Source organism: Hylobates moloch, unplaced genomic scaffold, assembly GCF_009828535.3.
Source record: "Hylobates moloch isolate HMO894 unplaced genomic scaffold, HMol_V3 SCAFFOLD_15, whole genome shotgun sequence".
Classification (NCBI taxonomy): domain Eukaryota; kingdom Metazoa; phylum Chordata; class Mammalia; order Primates; family Hylobatidae; genus Hylobates; species Hylobates moloch.
Window position 1 is genome coordinate 62,881,169 of NW_026652290.1, and position 19,983 is coordinate 62,901,151.

The following is a 19,983-nucleotide window of genomic DNA, read 5'->3' on the forward strand; positions in this document are numbered from 1 at the left end:
TTTTGTATTTTTAGTAGAGACGGTGTTTCTTCATGTTGGTCAGGTTGGCCTGGAACTCCTGACCTCAGGTGATCCGCCAACCTCAGCCTCCCAAAGTGCTGGGATTACAGGCATGAGCCACCATGCCAGGCCCTGATTTATCTTTTAAATTAAAATTAAAGTCAGTACAGAACTGCAAACACTGAAAAATCTAAAGAAACTATAAAAGAAAATATGTAAGAAAATCTGACAGCTCATCAAGTAAGAAATAAATTTCTATTGTAGGATATAATAGAAGCACTTATTTGATTATTTATCTGAAAATAAATGTGATTAGCTAATTCATTGACCTGTGTTTTCTCTTCCTAATTACCAGTTTCTTTTTTTTTCCCCAAAGACATAAGCCAGATCATTAAAAGTCTGAGCTGGCAGTCATCTGGAACACAAAGTGAATGACTTCAAGAAAAACCATATAGACATTAAAATTATCTGCTATAATGACTGCTGTAACTGTTGGGAAAAGAAGCACTGTACGTAAGATTAAACTGAGAATTATTTGTGACCTCAAGGACAGAGATAGCACATTTAGGGGTCTTTATGAACAATGTATTAATGTAAATTAAGATACACTGCCTCCTATACCTGACTGATTATTAAAGGTGACTGGATGAGATTGTGTTGTTTAATCCAAATTCTTGGTCTTTATTTATTATCTCTATTATTGCCTTGGAAATTCTGACCAAACGCCGAGGATTTTGAGATCTAACCAAATGCAGTAGTGGTCAGCTTCTGAGCAATCACATTATTGGCCCATTCCGTTCTTCTGAGACAGCTGCCAGGACCCTGAGGCTAGTTTCCAGACTCTGTCCACAAGTGAGAGTATCCAAATTTTCAGATGATTCTACCTCTGAAAAAGGATTCTAGGAAACAGTGTCTTTTCCCGTTGCTGTTATTGCATAAAATCAAGCTGAACAGACAAGCTAACATGTAGTGAAAAATAGAGTTTACAAAGGAAAATTGACTTAAGGTTAACTCACCTGTCCATATTTGCCTAATTCCAGCTCTATAATGGCAACAGGCATGTGTATTTGAGCTGAGTGCCTTGACTGAGACTTGCCATCAACTCTCCAGCTCAGGCCCCAAAGCCCGCTATTCCAGCGGCTCTGGTTCATGAGGCTCTCACGGATTTTTGTCTTGTGGCTCTTCCAGAATTTGGAAATGACAGCAGCTTGGTCAGATGTGATCCCACCTTGCTTTTTGGTTTGAGCAGTCAAGAATGCCTCCAGCTGGTTGAAATCCATGTCTGCAGACGCAGTAGACTATAAAGATGACAGAAAAAGCAAAAAATTTGAATTTAGTAGGTAATTAGAAAAAGATAGCTTCTTAACTACAGATCATATTTTGAGTGACTCTTAAATCACTGAAACAGCCCAGACACAATGGCTCACACCTGTAATCTCAGCACTTTGGGAGGCAGAGGCAAGATCACTTGGAGGTTAGGAGTTAGAGACCAAACTGGCCAACATGGTGAAACCCTGTCTCTACTAAAACTACAAAAATTAGCTAGGCATGGTTGTGCGTGGTATATATACAATAACAGCAATCTCAGTAATCTCAGCTACTCAGGAGGCTGAGGCACAAGAATCGCTTCAACCGGGAGGCAGAGACTGCAGTGAGCCAAAATTGCGCCACTGCACTCCAGCCTGGGTGACAGAGAGAGACCCTGTCTCAAAAAAAAATCACTGAAATAAACTTTAATGAAAGGCCATCAAGGGATAGTAAAGAGGCCAGGTACTGTGGCTCACACCTATAATCCCAGCACTTTGCAAAGCTGAGGTGGGCAGATCGCTTGAGGTCAGAAATTCGAGACCAGCCTGGCCAAAACTGTGAAACCCTGTTTTTCTACTAAAAATACAAAATTGGCCGAGTGTAGCTGCGCACACCTGTAGTCCCAGCTACTCGGGAGGCTGAGGCAGGAGAATCACTTGAACCCGGGAGGCAGAGGTAGCAGTGAGCTCAGATCGCACCACTACACTCCAGCCTAAGCGACAGAGCAAGACTGCACTCAAAAAAAAAAAAGTGGGTGGGAGAGGGGGCAGACAGTAATGAGAATAAGCTCTTTATAACAAAAATACTCCCTTTGGAAACATCAAATATCAGAAAAGCTACTGTTAAAAATTCCATGTCACTCAATTTGGTATCAATAACTAGAATATAATTTTTAAATATCCAGTTCTATGGCGGGGAGATAAAATGAAAATTTTTTTGAAGTAATAAAACAAGCCAGGTGTGGTGATATGTGCCTGTAGTCCTAGCTACTTGGGGAGCTGAGGCAGGAGGACGGCTGGAGCCCAGGAGTTTAAGTACAGCCTGGGCAACATAGCAAGACCCTGTCTCTAAAATAATAATAATAACAATAAAACAAAAGAATAAAATTGGTTGTCTGATAAAATCTTACATAATTTCACAATGCCTTATAGCCAGGCTTGGTTTGATATACTTCAACTGTATAATGCCTTATCCATATGATGCACTAAGTAAATTATTGTTAAGTGAATGTATTATCTTAGCTTTGAAGCCCATCTTCAGCCAAACAGCTCATTCACAATAATACTACTGTGAAATTATATACTACTTTATACTTTCCCATAAATTTTCAAAAGTTAATTGCCATTGAATCTGGGTTCTCTATTCTAGCATTCAAGAAGACACAGTAACTAAATATAAGCTCAAGCATAGTAACATGCCTTAAATTTGCACAGTAATCTTTAGCATACCATAGCATTTTCACATCTACAGGCATACTTCATTTTATTGTGCATCATTTTATTGCATTTCACTTTATTATACTTCACAGATACTGCATTTTTTACAAATTGAAGGTCTGTGGCAACCCTATACTAAGCAAGTCTATTGGTGCCATTTTTCAAATAGCATATGCTCACCTTGTGTCTCTGTGTCACATTTTGAAAATTCTAGTATTTCAAACTTTTTCACTATTATTTATATCTGTCATGGTGATCAGTGATCAGAGATCTTCAATGTTACTACTGGAATTCTTTCAGGGTGCCATGAACCATGCCCATAGAAGACAGATAAACTAATTGATAAATGTCTTGTATTCTGACTGCCCCAACCACTGGCCGTTCCTTCTCTTTCCCTCTCTGCAGGCCTCCCTATGACCTGAGACACACAATATTGAAATTAGGCCAATTAATAACCCTACAATGGCCTCTAGGTATTCGAGTGAAAAAGTCACACATATCTCATTTTAAATCAAAAGCTAGAAATGTTTAAGCTTAGAGAGGAAGCCAAGATAGGCTGAAATCTAGGCCTCCTGTGCCAGACAGCTAGCCAAGTTGTGAATGCCAAGGAGAAGTTCTTGAAAGAAATTAAAAGTGCTACTCCAGTGCACACACAAATGACAAGAAAGCAAAACAGAGCCAGGCGCAGTGGTTCACGCCTGTAATCCCAGCACTTTGGGAGGCCGAATCGGGCAGATCACTTGAGGTCAGGAGTTCGAGACCAGCCTGGACAACATGGTGAAACCTTGTCTCTACTAAAAATACAAAAATTAGCTGGGTGTAGTTGTGCACGCCTGTAATCCCAGCTACTCGAGAGGCTGAGGCAGGAGAAATGCATGAACCCAGGAGGCAGAGGTTGCACTGAGCTGAGATAGTACGACTGCACTTCCAGCCTCTCTGTCTCAAAAAAAAAAAAAAAAGAAAAGAAAGAAGGCACAACAGCCTTATTGCTGATATGGAGAAGGTTTTGGTGGTCTGGACAAAAGATCAAACCAGCCACCACATTCCCACAAGCCAAAACCTAATCGAGCGCAAGGCCCTAACTTTCTTTAATTATATGTAGGTTGAGAGAGGTGAGAAAGCTTATAGAAGAAAAGTTTGAAGCAAGGTTGGTTCATGAGGTTTAAAGAAAGTTGTCTCCATTAACACAAAAGCACAAGATGAAGCAGCAAGTGCTGATGTAGGAGCTGCAGCGAGTTATCCAGAAGATTTAGCTATTTGATGAAGGTGGTTACACTAAACAAAAGATTTTCAATATAGATGAAACAGCCATGTATTGGAAAAAGATACCATCTAGGACTTTATTTGTTGTTTGTGAGTTCTCATAAAATAGGACTTTCACAGCTAGAGAGAAGTCAATGCCTAGCTTCAAAGGACAGGCTGACTCTCTTGTTAGGGGCTAATGCAGCTGGTGACTTGAAGTTGAAGCCAATGCTCATCTACCATTCAGAAAACTCTAGGGCCCTTAAGAATGATGTTAAATCTACTCTGCCCGTGCTCTATAAACGGAACAACAAAGCTTAAACAGCATATCTGTTTACAGCATGGCTTGCTGAATTTAAAATATTCAGCTGAATTTAAAATATTCACAGTGCGCTTAATATCTTACGGAAACCTACTGCTCAGAAAAAAGATTCCTTTCAAAATATTACTACTCACTAACAATGCACGTAGTCACTCAAGAGCTCTGATGGAGACGTACAAGGAGATGTTATTTTCATGACTGCTAACACGGCATTCATTCTGCAGTCCATGGATCAAGAAGTAATTTTGACCGTCAAGTCTTTTTTTTTTTTTTTTAAGAAATACATTTTGTGACCAGGCATAGTGGCTCAAGCCTATAATCTCAGCACTTGGGAGGCCGAGGTGGGCAGATTGCTTGAGCCTGGGAGTTCAAGACCATTCTGGGCAACATGGTAAGACCACGTTTTTACAAAAAAATTAGCCAGGCAGGGTAGTACGTATCTGTGGTCCCAGCTACGTAGGAGGCTGGGGTGGGAGGATGACTGTGAACACAGGGGATCAAGGCTGCATAAGCCAAGATGGCACCATTGCACTCCTGCCTGGGTGACACAGCAAGACCCTGTCTAAAAAGAAAAAAAAAAAAAGAAAGAAATACATTTGGTAAGGCTATAGCTGCCATAGACAGTGATTACTCCAATGGATCCAGGCAGAATAAACTGAAAATCTTCAGGAAAGGATTCACCATTCTAGATGCCATTAAGAACATTCACGATTCATAGAAGAATGTCAAAATATCCACATTAACGGGAGTTTGGAAGAAGTTGGTTCCATCCCTCATGGATGACTTTGAGGAGTCCAAGACTTCAGTGGAGGAAGTAACTGCATATGTGGTGAAAACAGCAAGAGAACAAGAATTAGAAGTGAAATCTGAAGATGTGATTGAATTGCTGCAATCTTATGATCAAACTTGAATGGATAAGAAGTTACTCCTTATGGAGGAGTAAACAAAGTGGTTTCTTGGTATCTAGTCCTAGTAAAGATGTTGTGAACATTGTTGAAGTGACAACAAAGGACTTAGAACATTACAGAAACTTAGTTGATAAAGCAGCAGCAGGGTTGGAGAGAACTGACTCTAATTTGGAAAGAGGTTCTACTGTAGGTAAAATGCTATCAAACAGCATCACATGCTACAGAGAAATCTTTCATGAAAGGGAGAGTCCACCGATGAAACAACCTCACTGTTGTGTTATTTAAGAAATTGCCACAGCCACCCCAACTTTCAGCAATCACCACTCTGATCAGTAAGCAGCCACTGACATCAAGGCAATTAAAATCCCACTTCTGACACACACACACACACACACACACAGACACACACACATTTAGAAAACAAAAACAAGGGGTGGAGCCAAGATGGCCGAATAGGAACAGCTCCGGTCTCCAGCTCCCAGCCCCAGCGACACAGAAGACGGATGATTTCTGCATTTCTGCTTGAGGTACCGGTTTCATCTCACTAGGGAGTGCCTAACAGTGGGTGCAGGACAGTCGGTGAAGCGCACTGTGCGCGAGCCGAAGCAGGGCGAGGCATTACCTCACTCGGGAAGCGCAAGGGGTCAGGGAGTTCCCTTTCCTAGTCAAAGAAAGGGGAAACAGACGGCACCTGGAATATCGGGTCAGTCCCATCCCAATACTACGCTTTTCCAACGGGCCTGGAAAACGGCACACTAGGAGATTGTGTCCCGCACCTGGCTCGGAGGGTCCTGTGCCCACGGAGTCTCGCTGATTGCTAGCACAGCAGTCTGAGATCAAGCTGCAAGGAGGCAGCGAGGCTGGGGGAGGGGCGCCCGCCATTGCCCAGGCTTGCTTAGGTAAACAAAGCAGCCAGGAAGCTCGAACTGGGTGGAGCCCACCACAGCTCAAGGAGGCCTGCCTGCCTCTATAGGCTCCACCTCTGGGGGCAGGGCACAGACAAACAAAAACTCAGCAAGAACCTCCACAGACTTAAAGGTCCCTGTCTGACTGACAGCTTTGAAGAGAGTAGTGGTTCTCCCAGCACGCAGCTGGAGATCTGAGAACGGACAGACTGCCTCCTAAAGTGGGTCCCTCACCCCTGAGCAGCCTAACTGGGAGGCACCCCCCCAAGTAGGGACAGACTGACACCTCATTCAACCGGGTACTCCTCTGAGACAAAACTTTCAGACGAACTATCAGACAGCTGAATTTGTGGTCTCACGAAAATCCGCTGTTCTGCAGCCACCGCTGCTGACACCCAGCCAAACAGGGTCTGGAGTGGACCTCTAGTAAACTCCAACAGACCTGCAGCTGAGGGTCCTGTCTGGTAGAAGGAAAACTAACAAACAGAAAGGACATCCACACCAAAAAACCCATCTGTACATCACCATCATCAAAGACCAAAAGTAGATAAAACCACAAAGATGGGGAAAAAACAGAACAAAAAAACTGGAAACTCTAAAAAACAGAGCACCTCTCCTCCTCCAAAGGAACGCAGTTCCTCACCAGCAACGGAACAAAGCTGGATGGAGGATGACTTTGATGAGTTGAGAGAAGAAGGCTTCAGATGATCAAACTACTCTGAGCTACGAGAGGAAATTCAAAACAATAGCAAAGAAGTTAAAAACTTTGAAAAAATATTAGAAGAATGGATAACTAGAATAACCAATGGAGAGAAGGGCTTAAAGGAGCTGATGGAGCTGAAAGCCAAGTTTCGAGAACTACGCGAAGATTGCAGAAGCCTCAGTAGCAGATGCGATCAACTGGAAGAAAGGGTATCGCTGATGGAAGATGAAATGAATGAAATGAAGAGAGAAGGGAAGTTTAGAGAAAAAAGAATAAAAAGAAATGAACAAAGCCTCCGAGAAATTTGGGACTATGTGAAAAGACCAAACCTACGTCTGATTGGTGTACCTGAAAATGATGGGGAGAATGGAACCAAGTTGGAAAACACTCTGCAAGATATTATCCAGGAGAACTTCCCCAATCTAGCAAGGCAGGCCAGCATTCAGATTCAGGAAATACAGAGAACGCCACAAAGATACTCCTCGAGAAGGGCAACTCCAAGACATATAATTGTCAGATTCACCAAAGTTGAAATGAAGGAAAAAATGTTAAGGGCAGCCAGAGAGAAAGGTCGGGTTACCCACAAAGGGAAGCCCATCAGACTAACAGCTGATCTCTCAGCAGAAACTCTACAAGCCAGAAGAGAGTGGGGGCCGATATTCAACATTCTTAAAGAAAAGAATTTTCAACCCAGAATTTGCTATCCCGCCAAACTAAGCTTCATAAGTGAAGGAGAAATAAAATACTTTACAGACAAGCAAACGCTGAGTGATTTTGTCACCACCAGGCCTGCCCTAAAAGAGCTCCTGAAGGAAGCACTAAACATGGAAAGGAACAACCGGTACCAGCCACTGCAAAAACATGCCAAATTGTAAAGACCATCGAGGCTAGGAAGAAACAATAGCAACTAACGAGCAAAATAACCAACTAACATCATAATGACAGGATCAGATTCACACATAACAATATTAACGTTAAATGTAAATGGGCTAAATGCTCCAATCAAAAGACACAGACTGGCAAACTGGATAAGGAGTCAGGACCCATCAGTGTGCTGTATTCAGGAAACCCATCTCACGTGCAGAGACACACATAGACTCAAAATAAAGGGATGGAGGAAGATCTATCAAGCAACTGGAAAACAAAAAAAGGCAGGGGTTGCAATCCTAGTCTCTGATAAAATAGACTTTAAACCAACAAAGATCAAAAGAGACAAAGAAGGCGATTACATAATGGTAAAGGGATCAATTCAACAAGAAGAGCTAACTATCCTAAATATATATGCACCCAACACAGGAGCACCCAGATTCATAAAGCAAGTCCTCAGTGACCTACAAAGGGACTTAAACTCCCACACAATAATAATGGGAGATTTTAACACCCCACTGTCAACATTAGACAGATCAACGAGACAGAAAGTTAACAAGGATATCCAGGAATTGAACTCAGCTCTACATAAAGTGGACCTAATAGACATCTACAGAACTCTCCACCCCAAGTCAACAGAATATACATTTTTTTCAGCACCACACCACACCTATTCCAAAATTGACCACATAGTTGGAAGTAAAGCTCTCCTCAGCAAATGTAAAAGAACAGAAATTATAACAAACTGTCTCTCAGACCACAGTGCAATCAAACTAGAACTCAGGATTAAGAAATTCACTCAAAACCGCTCAACTACATGGAAACTGAACAACCTGCTCCTGAATGACTATTGGGTACATAATGAAATGAAGGCAGAAATAAAGATGTTCTTTGAAACCAACGAGAACAAAGATACAACATACCAGAATCTCTGGGACACATTCAAAGCAGTGTGTAGAGGGAAATTTATAGCACTAAATGCCCACAAGAGAAAGCAGGAAAGATCCAAAATTGACACCCTAACATCACAATTAAAAGAACTAGAAAAGCAAGAGCAAACACATTCAAAAGCTAGCAGAAGGCTAGAAATAACTAAAATCAGAGCAGAACTGAAGGAAATAGAGACACAAAAAACCCTTCAAAAAATTAATGAATCCAGGAGCTGGTTTTTTGAAAAGATCAACAAAATTGATGGACCGCTAGCAAGACTAATAAAGAAGAAAAGAGAGAAGAATCAAATAGATGCAATAAAAAACGAAAAAGGGGATATCACCACCGATCCCACAGAAATACAATCTACCATCAGAGAATACTACAAACACCTCTATGCAAATAAACTAGAAAATCTAGAAGAAATGGATAAATTCCTTGACAAATACACCCTCCCAAGACTAAACCAGGAAGAAGTTGATTCTCTGAATAGACCAATAACAGGTTCTGAAATTGTGGCAATAATCAATAGCTTACCAACCAAAAAGAGTCCAGGACCTGACGGATTCACAGCTGAATTCTACCAGAGGTACAAGGAGGAACTGGTACCATTCCTTCTGAAACTATTCCAATCGATAGAAAAAGAGGGAATCCTCCCTAACACATTTTATGAAGCCAGCATCGTCCTGATACCAAAACCTGGCAGAGACATAACCAAAAAAGAGAATTTCAGACCAATATCCTTGATGAACATTGATGCAAAAATCCTCAATAAAATACTGGCAAACCGAATCCAGCAGCACATCAAAAAGCTTATCCACCATGATCAAGTGGGCTTCATCCCTGGGATGCAAGGCTGGTTCAACATACGCAAATCAATAAATGTAATCCAGCATATAAACAGAACCAAAGACAAAAACCACATGATTATCTCAATAGATGCAGAAAAGGCCTTTGACAAAATTCAACAACCCTTCATGCTAAAAACTCTCAATAAATTAGGTATTGATGGGACGTATCTCAAGATAATAAGAGCTATCTATGACAAACCCACAGCCAATATCATACTGAATGGGCAAAAACTGGAAGCATTCCCTCTGAAAACTGGCACAAGACAGGGATGCCCTCTCTCACCGCTCCTATTCAACATAGTGCTGGAAGTTCTGGCCAGAGCAATCAGGCAGGAGAAGGAAATAAAGGGTATTCAACTAGGAAAAGAGGAAGTCAAATTGTCCCTGTTTGCAGATGACATGATTGTATATCTAGAAAACCCCATTGTCTCAGCCCAAAATCTCCTTAAGCTGATCAGCAACTTCAGCAAAGTCTCAGGATACAAAATTAATGTACAAAAATCACAAGCATTCTTGTACACCAATAACAGACAAACAGAGAGCCAAATCATGAGTGAACTCCCATTCACAATTGCTTCAAAGAGAATAAAATACCTAGGAATCCAACTTACAAGGGATGTGAAGGACCTCTTCAAGGAGAAACTACAGACCACTGTTCAATGAAATAAAAGAGGATACAAACAAATGGAAGAACATTCCATGCTCATGGGTTGGAAGAATCAATATCATGAAAATGGCCATACTGCCCAAGGTCATTTATAGATTCAATGCCATCCCCATCAAGCTACCAATGACTTTCTTCACAGAATTGGAAAAAACTACTTTAAAGTTCATATGGAACCAAAAAAGAGCCCGCATCACCAAGTCAATCCTAAGCCAAAAGAACAAAGCTGGAGGCATCACGCTACCTGACTTTAAACTATACTACAAGGCTACAGTAACCAAAACAGCATGGTACTGGTACCACAACAGAGACATAGATCAATGGAACAGAACAGAGCCCTCAGAAATGACGCCGCATAGCTACAACTATCTGATCTTTGACAAACCTGACAAAAACAAGAAATGGGGAAAGGATTCCCTATTTAATAAATGGTGCTGGGAAAACTGGCTAGCCATATGTAGAAAGCTGAAACTGGATCCCTTCCTTACACCTTATACAAAAATTAATTCAAGATGGATTAAAGACTTATATGTTAGACCTAAAACCATTAAAATCCTACAAGAAAACCTAGGCAATACCATTCAGGACATAGGCGTGGGCAAGGACTTCATGTCTAAAACACCAAAAGCAATGGCAACAAAAGCAAAAATCGACAAATGGGATCTCATTAAACTAAAGAGCTTCTGCACAGCAAAAGAAACTATCATCAGAGTGAACAGGCAACCTACAGAATGGGAGAAAATTTTTGCAACCTACTTATCTGACAAAGGGCTAATATCCAGAATCTACAATGAACTCAAACACATTTACAAGAAAAAAACAAACAACCCCATCAAAAAGTGGGCAGAGGACATGAACAGACACTTCTCAAAAGAAGACATTTATGCAGCCAAAAAACACATGAAGAAATGCTCATCATCACTGGCCATCAGAGAAATGCAAATCAAAACCACAGTGCGATACCATCTCACACCAGTTAGAATGGCCATCATTAAAAAATCAGGAAACAATAGGTGCTGGAGAGGATGTGGAGAAATAGGAACACTTTTACACTGTTGGTGGGACTGTAAACTAGTTCAACCATTGTGGAAGTCAGTGTGGCGATTCCTCAGGGATCTCGAACTAGAAATACCATTTGACCCAGCCATCCCATTACTGGGTATATACCCAAAGGACTATAAATCATGCTGCTATAAAGACACATGCACACGTATGTTTATTGCAGCACTATTCACAATAGCAAAGAGTTGGAACCAACCCAAATGTCCAACAACAATAGACTGGATTAAGAAAATGTGGCACATATACACCATGGAATACTATGCAGCCATAAAAAATGATGAGTTCGTGTCCTTTGTAGGGACATGGATGAAACTGGAAAACATCATTCTCAGTAAACTATCGCAAGGACAAAAAACCAAACACCGCATGTTCTCACTCATAGGTGGGAATTGAACAATGAGAACTCATGGACACAGGAAGGGGAACATCACACTCCGGGGACTGTTGTGGGGTGGGGGGAGGGGGGAGGGACAGCATTAGGAGATACACCTAATGCTAAATGACGAGTTAATGGGTGCAGGAAATCAACATGGCACATGGATACATATGTAACAAACCTGCACATTGTGCACATGTACCCTAAAACCAAGCAGCAAGTGCTGATGTAGGAGCTGCAGCGAGTTATCCAGAAGATCTAGCTATTTGATGAAGGTGGTTACACTAAACAAAAGATTTTCAATATAGATGAAACAGCCATGTATTGGAAAAATATACCATCTAGGACTTTATTTTTTGTTTGTGAGTTCTCATAAAATAGGACTTTCACAGCTAGAGAGAAGTCAATGCCTAGCTTCAAAGGACAGGCTGACTCTCTTGTTAGGGGCTAATGCAGCTGGTGACTTGAAGTTGAAGCCAATGCTCATCTACCATTCAGAAAACTCTAGGGCCCTTAAGAATGATGTTAAATCTACTCTGCCCGTGCTCTATAAACAGAACAACAAAGCCTAAACAGCATATCTGTTTACAGCATGGCTTGCTGAATTTAAAATATTCACAGTGCGCTTAATATTTTACGGAAATCTACTGCTCAGAAAAAAGATTCCTTTCAAAATATTACTACTAACAATGCACGTAGTCACTCAAGAGCGCTGATGGAGACGTACAAGGAGATGTTATTTTCATGACTGCTAACACAGCATTCATTCTGCAGTCCATGGATCAAGAAGTAATTTTGACTGTCAAGTCTTTTTTTTTTTTAAGAAATACATTTTGTGACTAGGCATAGTGGCTCAAGCCTATAATCTCAGCACTTGGGAGGCCGAGGTGGGCAGATTGCTTGAGCCTGGGAGTTCAAGACCATTCTGGGCAACATGGCAAGACCATGTTTTTACAAAAAATACAAAAAAATTAGCCAGGTAGGGTAGTATGTATCTGTGGTCCCAGCTACTTAGGAGGCTGAGGTGGGAGGATCACTGTGAACACAGGGGATCAAGGCTGCATAAGCCAAGATGGCACCATTGCACTCCTGCCTGGGTGACACAGCAAGACCCTGTCTAAAAAGAAAAAAAAAAAAGAAAGAAAGAAATACATTTTGTAAGGCTATAGCTGCCATAGACAATGATTACTCTACACTTGATCTTAGCCAAAAGGCCGAGAAGCGATGACAATGATTACTCTAATGGATCCAGGCAGAATAAACTGAAAACCTTCAGGAAAGGATTCACCATTCTAGATGCCATTAAGAACATCCACGATTCATAGAAGAATGTCAAAATATCCACATTAACGGGAGTTTGGAAGAAGTTGATTCCATCCTTCATGGATGACTTTGAGGAGTCCAAGACTTCAGTGGAGGAAGTAACTGCATATGTGGTGAAAACAGCAAGAGATCAAGAATTAGAAGTGAAATCTGAAGATGTGATTGAATTGCTGCAATCTTATGATCAAACTTGAATGGATAAGAAGTTACTCCTTATGAAGGAGTAAACAAAGTGGTTTCTTGGTATCTAGTCCTAGCAAAGATGTTGTGAACATTGTTGAAGTGACAACAAAGAACTTAGAACATTACAGAAACTTAGCTGATAAAGCAGCAGCAGGGTTGGAGAGAACTGACTCCAATTTGGAAAGAGGTTCTACTGTGGGTAAAATGGTATCAAACAGCATCACATGCTACAGAGAAATCTTTCATGACAGGGAGAGTCCACGGATACAACAACCTCATTGTTGTGTTATTTAAGAAATTGCCACAGCCACCCCAACTTTCAGCAATCACCACTCTGATCAGTAAGCAGCCACTGACATCAAGGCAATTAAAATCCCACTTCTGACACACACACACACACACACACACACACACACACACACATATTTAGAAAACAAAAACAAGACATCAAGGCAAGACCCTCCACCAGCAAAAAGAATATGACTAGATCAAGGCTCAGGTAATCATTAGCATTTTTTAGCAATAAAGTTTTTAGGTTTTTTTTGGGAGATGGGGTCTCTGTTACCCAGGCTGGAGTGCAGGGGCACAATCATAGCTCACTGTAGCCTCAAACTCCTGGGCTCAAGTAATCCTCTCACTTCAGCCTCTTGAATAGTAATAAAGTATCCCTTAATTAAAGTATGTATACTGCTTTTAAAGACACAGTGCTCTTACAATATAGTGTAGTATGATACGGTATGGTATAGTATAAACACAACTTTAATGCACTAGGAAACTAAAAAATTCATGTGACTCGCTTAATTGCATTATTCACTTTATTGTGGCCACCTGGAACCAAACCCAAGGTATTTCTGAGGTATGTCTGTATTACTGCACTTGACCCTCATAATCAATTTTCAAAGGCAATGAGATAGACGACAGTATTATAGTGCTCTTCACTCTCAACTTACAGAAAAGGAAACTGAAGCTTCAAGCAGTCAACTGATTTTTCTGAAAGCACCATGAGATAAGTGCAGGGCCAAAGCCTCAACAGTTAAGCCAGGTTTCCCTCTGATTAGTTGTCACAAGTGACTACATAGAGAAGTAGACTCGGTATCACTACCAATGAAAAAAACGTAAACTGGTACATTCTGCCAACAATGATAGAGATGCCAGTCCCCAACGAGTAGCTACAATGCTTCAGTTGCTGGCCTTCAGAGATCCTGAGACATCAAACAGTGATTTGAAGAGTATTACCACAAATTGTTTACTTGAGGTTTAGATGAGTGAGGAATATGTAAGTGTTATCAGAACTTAGGAGGCCAACTAGCTCAGTTTAACAGTGAATATGAAAAACTGAGAGATAAGATTGTGAAGGCAGTCTGGAGCCAGACTAAAGTACATCAAGTTTAGATATTGTTATATATATGCAATGAGGGGCCACTAAAGGCTAGGTAACTGGGAAATCATGATGCAACGTGTGGTTTAGAACGCTGAATCTTGCCAGTGTGGTGTCACATACCTGCAGTCCCAGCTACTCCAGAGGCTGAGGCAAGAGGATTGTTCAAGCCCTGGAGGTTGAGACCAGCCTGGAAAACACAGCAAAACCCTGTCTCTCTTTTAAAAATGTTTTTAATTAAAAAAAATTTTTTTAAGCTGAATCTGATAACAGTAAGTAGTTGGACTAAAGTGAAAAATTTTCAGAGGGCTAGGGCAATGGAGCCTAGGAGAGGACAGCAGCAGTAAATAAGTTAGTACCCAGGGTAAGCTTCCCCTTGCCTCTTCTTCGCTATGCCCCTATCTTAGTGGCCATGGGGACTGGCATAAGCTCCAAACCAGACAGATCACAATATCCTCCTTTCTCTGGGCACACTGACTGGTCTAAATGAATTTCCCAATTTAGAGCAGGAGAAATGGTCTTGTCCTTTTGGGTCATAGTATAAGAAGGACATGAGGCTGGGGTTACAGACAGCATTTTCTTGGACCTTTTGGCAAAAGCATGTCTGCAAGAAAATAGAATGAAGCCAAGGAGAGATGAGAGTGGATTTTAATGGGGTGATATCCCTGTTTTATAGTTCCCAAGACTCTGGTTCCTGCAGGCCTTCCTGCAATTCTATAATGCTATCTCAGCATCCTTCCTACAGACAACCCAAAATTCCATCAACTATTCAATTTAAGCTGCATTCCTATAATTTGGAACCAAGAGTCCTGACTAAAAGAGGGTGGTGGCAGTGGGAACAGAAGAATGTAAAGGTAAAAATACCAGGTAGAACATAGGTAGAGCAAGTGAGACTGGAGCTGAAAGAAAAATAAGCTGTCTTTCATTTCTTCATTAATATAAAAAATTATATGGTAAATATTACAACTTTCTGGTACATTAAAGATATTTCACATTACAATTCAATAAACATTTACTGAATATTTGCCTATTTACCAGATAGCAGGATCCCAAACCTCTGGCTATACCAATCAATACAAATACAGGCTGGGCGTGGTGGCTCACGCCTGTAATCCAGCACTTTGGGAGGCTGAGGTGGGCAGGTCATCTGAGGTCAGGAGTTCATGACCAGCCTGACCAACATGGAGAAACCCCATCTCCACTAACAATACAAAAATCAGCCAGGTGTGGTGGCAGGTGCCTGTAATCCCACCTACTCGAGAGGCTGATGCAGGAGAATCACTTGAACTCAGGAGGCAGAGGTTGCAGTGAGCCAAGATTGCGCCACTGCACTTCAGCCTGGGCGACACAGTGAGACTCCGCCAAGAAAGAAAGAAGAAAGAAAAGAAAAGAGAAAAGAAAAGACAGGAATTATTTTGTATAATATACTATAATTAAGTCAAATTATTTCCACTGACACCTTGCTTCACAATATTATGTCACAACTCAGGTAATTTGTATCATTCTTCTTCTCAAATAATATCAAGAGATATCCATTCTGATATAATTTCATCCGTGACAAAAGTTATTTTGGTTGGGTTCCAGTCAATAATATCTTGAACTAGGGTCAATTCATCCAAATTGAGAACAATCAAAAATTAAATGAGAAATTGATTTTGGTTTGGGTTCAAAGTCACCAATTTTCACTTAAGAAATATTTGAATAGCCACCATAAAACAGACACTGTTCACAGCACACCACTTCCATCTACTGGCAGCCTAGGCTGACAGCCTGGAACTCATCCTTTATTCTTCTCTCTCTTCCACGTCTTGAATCAGTGGTTTCCAACACTGGCTGCACATTAGAATCCTGAAGTACGATTTTAAAATATCAGTGCCCAGCTATTATCCCAGAAATTCTGATTTCTAGGAATTACGGAGTAAAGCCTAGGCACTGGTATTATTAAAAAGCTTCCAAAGTGATTCTGGCAGGCAACAAAGGGTTAAAAACAAATGCCTCTGGCAGTAAAATGAGTTCGAAAAGAAAAAGAAAAACAAATGCCTGTAACTTTCAATTGTCAAGTTCTACTGATTGTTACATCTGAAATAATTCTCTAATAATATGTCCCCTCTGGTCTGTCCCTACTAGCTAGTAGAAGCCCTCACTATCTTGAACCTAAACTAAGGGTGGACTCCCTCAAGTCTATCTTCTATACCACTATCAAAGTGATCTATCTATAATATAAATATAGGATGCTGGCACTTGCTTGTTTAAAGTTATCCCATGGCTGGCTATTATTTGCTTCAGTGGTGGTCAAGCAGAATGGTGTCAAGCACTCTCCTATGAGGTATAACGTAAATTGTTCATACTATAGTGGAGCCGTAGTAGTAGTACAAGTATTAATGTTTGTAAAGATTTTTATAAGTATAAATCAGAGGGTTTTCAAAGTATCCTTATATTAAACAATTACCTCCCTCATTTTAATTGTTTACTTGAATGGAAGAAAAAAAGAAAATTACAAACACAAGAACTCTGCATAGAACTATATTATGCATGTATTACTATCTGTTAAATGTGTCACAGAGGAATAAAAATTTGAAAACTGATAAACCAAAACAGTGGTTCTCAATCAGGTAGTATTGCCCTCCCAAAGGCACCTGAGAAATGGTGGAGGCTACATTTGGTTTCACAGTGATTGGAGGGAGTGCTGTTCTCATTAAGTGGGCAGGAGCTAGGGATGCTCGGCATCCTTCAATGCCCAAGAAACAGGAGTTGGCAAGCTTTCTGTAAAAGTTGTAACCATCTGTTGCATATTCTTCCCTTTTTTGTACAACTCTTTAAAAATGTAAAAACTATTCTCAGCTCATGGGCTATATAAATACAGGCAGTGTGACCACCTGTGGGCTGATGTTTGCAGACCCCTGACCACGAACATCCCACAGGACAAAAAGACCTGTGTCTCACATGACTTTGCAATGTCCCATCTGACAATGTGTGGAAAAACTTGTTTATAATTACTTGAGCCTAAAAATTAAGTATTTTGTTTTACATAAAAAAGTATTTTTTTCACGGTTTTAATAAACACCAAGTTTTCCAGGAATGCAATTAATACAACTTGTACTTTGACTTGGTTAGAACTTTACAAATAGGATGTTAAGTATTTTGAAAAATCTCATTACCAGTGACAATACCATTTAAAATATCTTACCTACCAATACAATACATTTTATATATCTGCATTTGTTGCTGTGCATTCACAGCAATACCATGTATAGGTACAAGCATCTGATTAATTCATTACATGTTCTAATGACATAATGCTTAAACATTTATATTTTAATATATATATTTCAAATCATGTTGTTTCAGATTTCTTATACTTTTCCTTTGTATCACATTTATGACATCATATTAGAAATTATGTGTTAATTTTATTATATGTGAATTGTAAGAATTCCTTTTAAGGATCATAAAGGACCATTAGAAAATATTTACTATAAAAAATGAAACACTGGGTTGGATATGTTTGAGAATCACTGAGCATGAAGTTCAAACTCAACACAACAGGCCCTGGCTTATCTTTTAGTGTCTTACAACTTCCTGCCTCCCGCACTTGACACTCAAACAGCACTAACCTGTTTGTAATTCCCCAACTAGCAATCCCAATATGATGCTGCTTCTGTTCGTGCTATTCTAAATGTTCTGAAATGTCCTATCATCACCTTCAACAGATTAATTTCTATTCACCATTCAAGACTCAGTTCAAGTATGGCTTCCCCAATACCCCTCCTCTCCTAGTAAGGTAAGTGCCCCTTTCTCTTCCAAAAATGCCCTAATATCTCTATCCCTGCACTTACCTCAATGAAATGAAATTATGCCAAAAAGTCTGTTTGACCCAACAGAGTCTAAACTTTGAGAGCAGGGTCTATGTATCTCCGCAAATACATCATCTAACACCTTGAAGTAGAATTCATATTCCAACAAGCATTCATACTGTATCAATAACATTTCGAATAAAAAATTCTAAATGTTGCAGATCAACATTAAGTCCAGAATTCTTTAAAGCTACCAACTTCTTGCTTTACAAAATTCTCTCACATACATTCGCGAACCATAAACTTCTTTAAGATAAGAGTAGAAAGTAATTCAGGGTGCTGATTTCTGCTTGCCTAATCTAGCCTAGCAAATTAGCAAGGGGCTCAGAGCCAAAAAAAAATAAAAAAATTAGGCTAGGATACTAAAGAAAAAAAAAAGAATTTGAATGAAAAATGAAGATGTAATTCATCACTTTTTTCTTTCTTTTGAGACAGGATCTTGCTCTCTCACCCAGCTGGAGTGCAGTGGCACAATCACGGCTCACTACAGCCTTGTCCTCCTGGGCTCAAGCAATCCTTCCACCTCAGTCTTCCGAGTAGCTGGGATTACAAGCGTGCACCACCATGCCTGGCATTATGTAACTGATTCATGGGGGCGGGTCTTTCCCGTGCGGTGACAGTGAATAAGTGTCACGAGATTTGATGGTTTTAAAAATGGGAGTTTCCAGTTCAACCATTGTGGAAGTCAGTGTGGCGACTCCTCAGGGATCTGGAACTAGAAATACCATTTGACCTAGTCATCCCATTACTGGGTATATACCCAAAGGATTATAAATCATGCTGCTATAAAGACACATGCACATGTATGTTTATTGTGGCACTATTCACAATAGCAAACACTTGGAACCAACCTAAATGTCCAAAAACGATAGACTGGATTAAGAAAATGTGGCATATATACACCATGGAATACTATGCAGCCATAAAAAATGATGAGTTCATGTCCTTTGTAGGGACATGGATGAAACTAGAAACCATCATTCTCAGCAAATTATCGCAAGGACAAAAAACCAAACACCGCATGTTCTCACTCATAGGTGGGAATTGAACAATGATAACACATGGACACAAGAAGGGGAACATCACACACGGGAGGGGAGGGACAGATTAGAGACATACCTAATGTAATGACAAATTAAGGGTGCAGACATATGTAACAAACCTGCACATTGTGCTCATGTACCCTAAAACTTAAAGTATAATAATAATAAAATTTTAAAAAAGAAAAAAAAGAAATACTATTTTCCATATTTTTGATAACAATATTATACCATAGACCTCATTGGCTGTATTATTCCTAGATCATTTAACATTTTAACTACCATTTGCGTATTCTTCTGCATAATTATGAGGAAGGAGACTACATCCCTGATTCTTTGAAAATGTAAATCCTTTTCAGTAGTTTTTAACAGCCCTAAGACATCCTGGAATAATATTTTCTCTAATTTTTCCTTTTTTCTTATCTCTCTTAACAAAGTTTGTGTTGGCTATTGAAAGAAATCGAGAAAAAAATACTGGTTTCAAAAGATATTTTAAGACAGAACTAAAGAGATAAGCAATATCAAGTGATGATCTTCCATCACTTCATTCTTGTTTTCCAGGAATTTCAACATCATTTACATGTGACAGAATGGATACACACTATAAACTGAGTCCCATCAGACTGTTTTG

The 19,983-nt window shown here is 40.1% G+C and overlaps 1 protein-coding gene and 1 pseudogene across 1 annotated transcript in view; both read right to left on the minus strand.

Annotated features, from left to right (window-relative positions):
• The window catches only part of COMMD1 (copper metabolism domain containing 1), a 262,341-nt gene that overhangs the window by 149,614 nt on the left and 92,744 nt on the right, over window positions 1-19,983 (minus strand). Inside the window, 1 exon segment of the mRNA XM_032177367.1 lies at window positions 1,017-1,298. Coding sequence (XP_032033258.1) covers window positions 1,017-1,298 — 282 coding nt within the window.
• On the minus strand, window positions 12,654-12,800 carry LOC116484416 (U2 spliceosomal RNA; annotated as a pseudogene).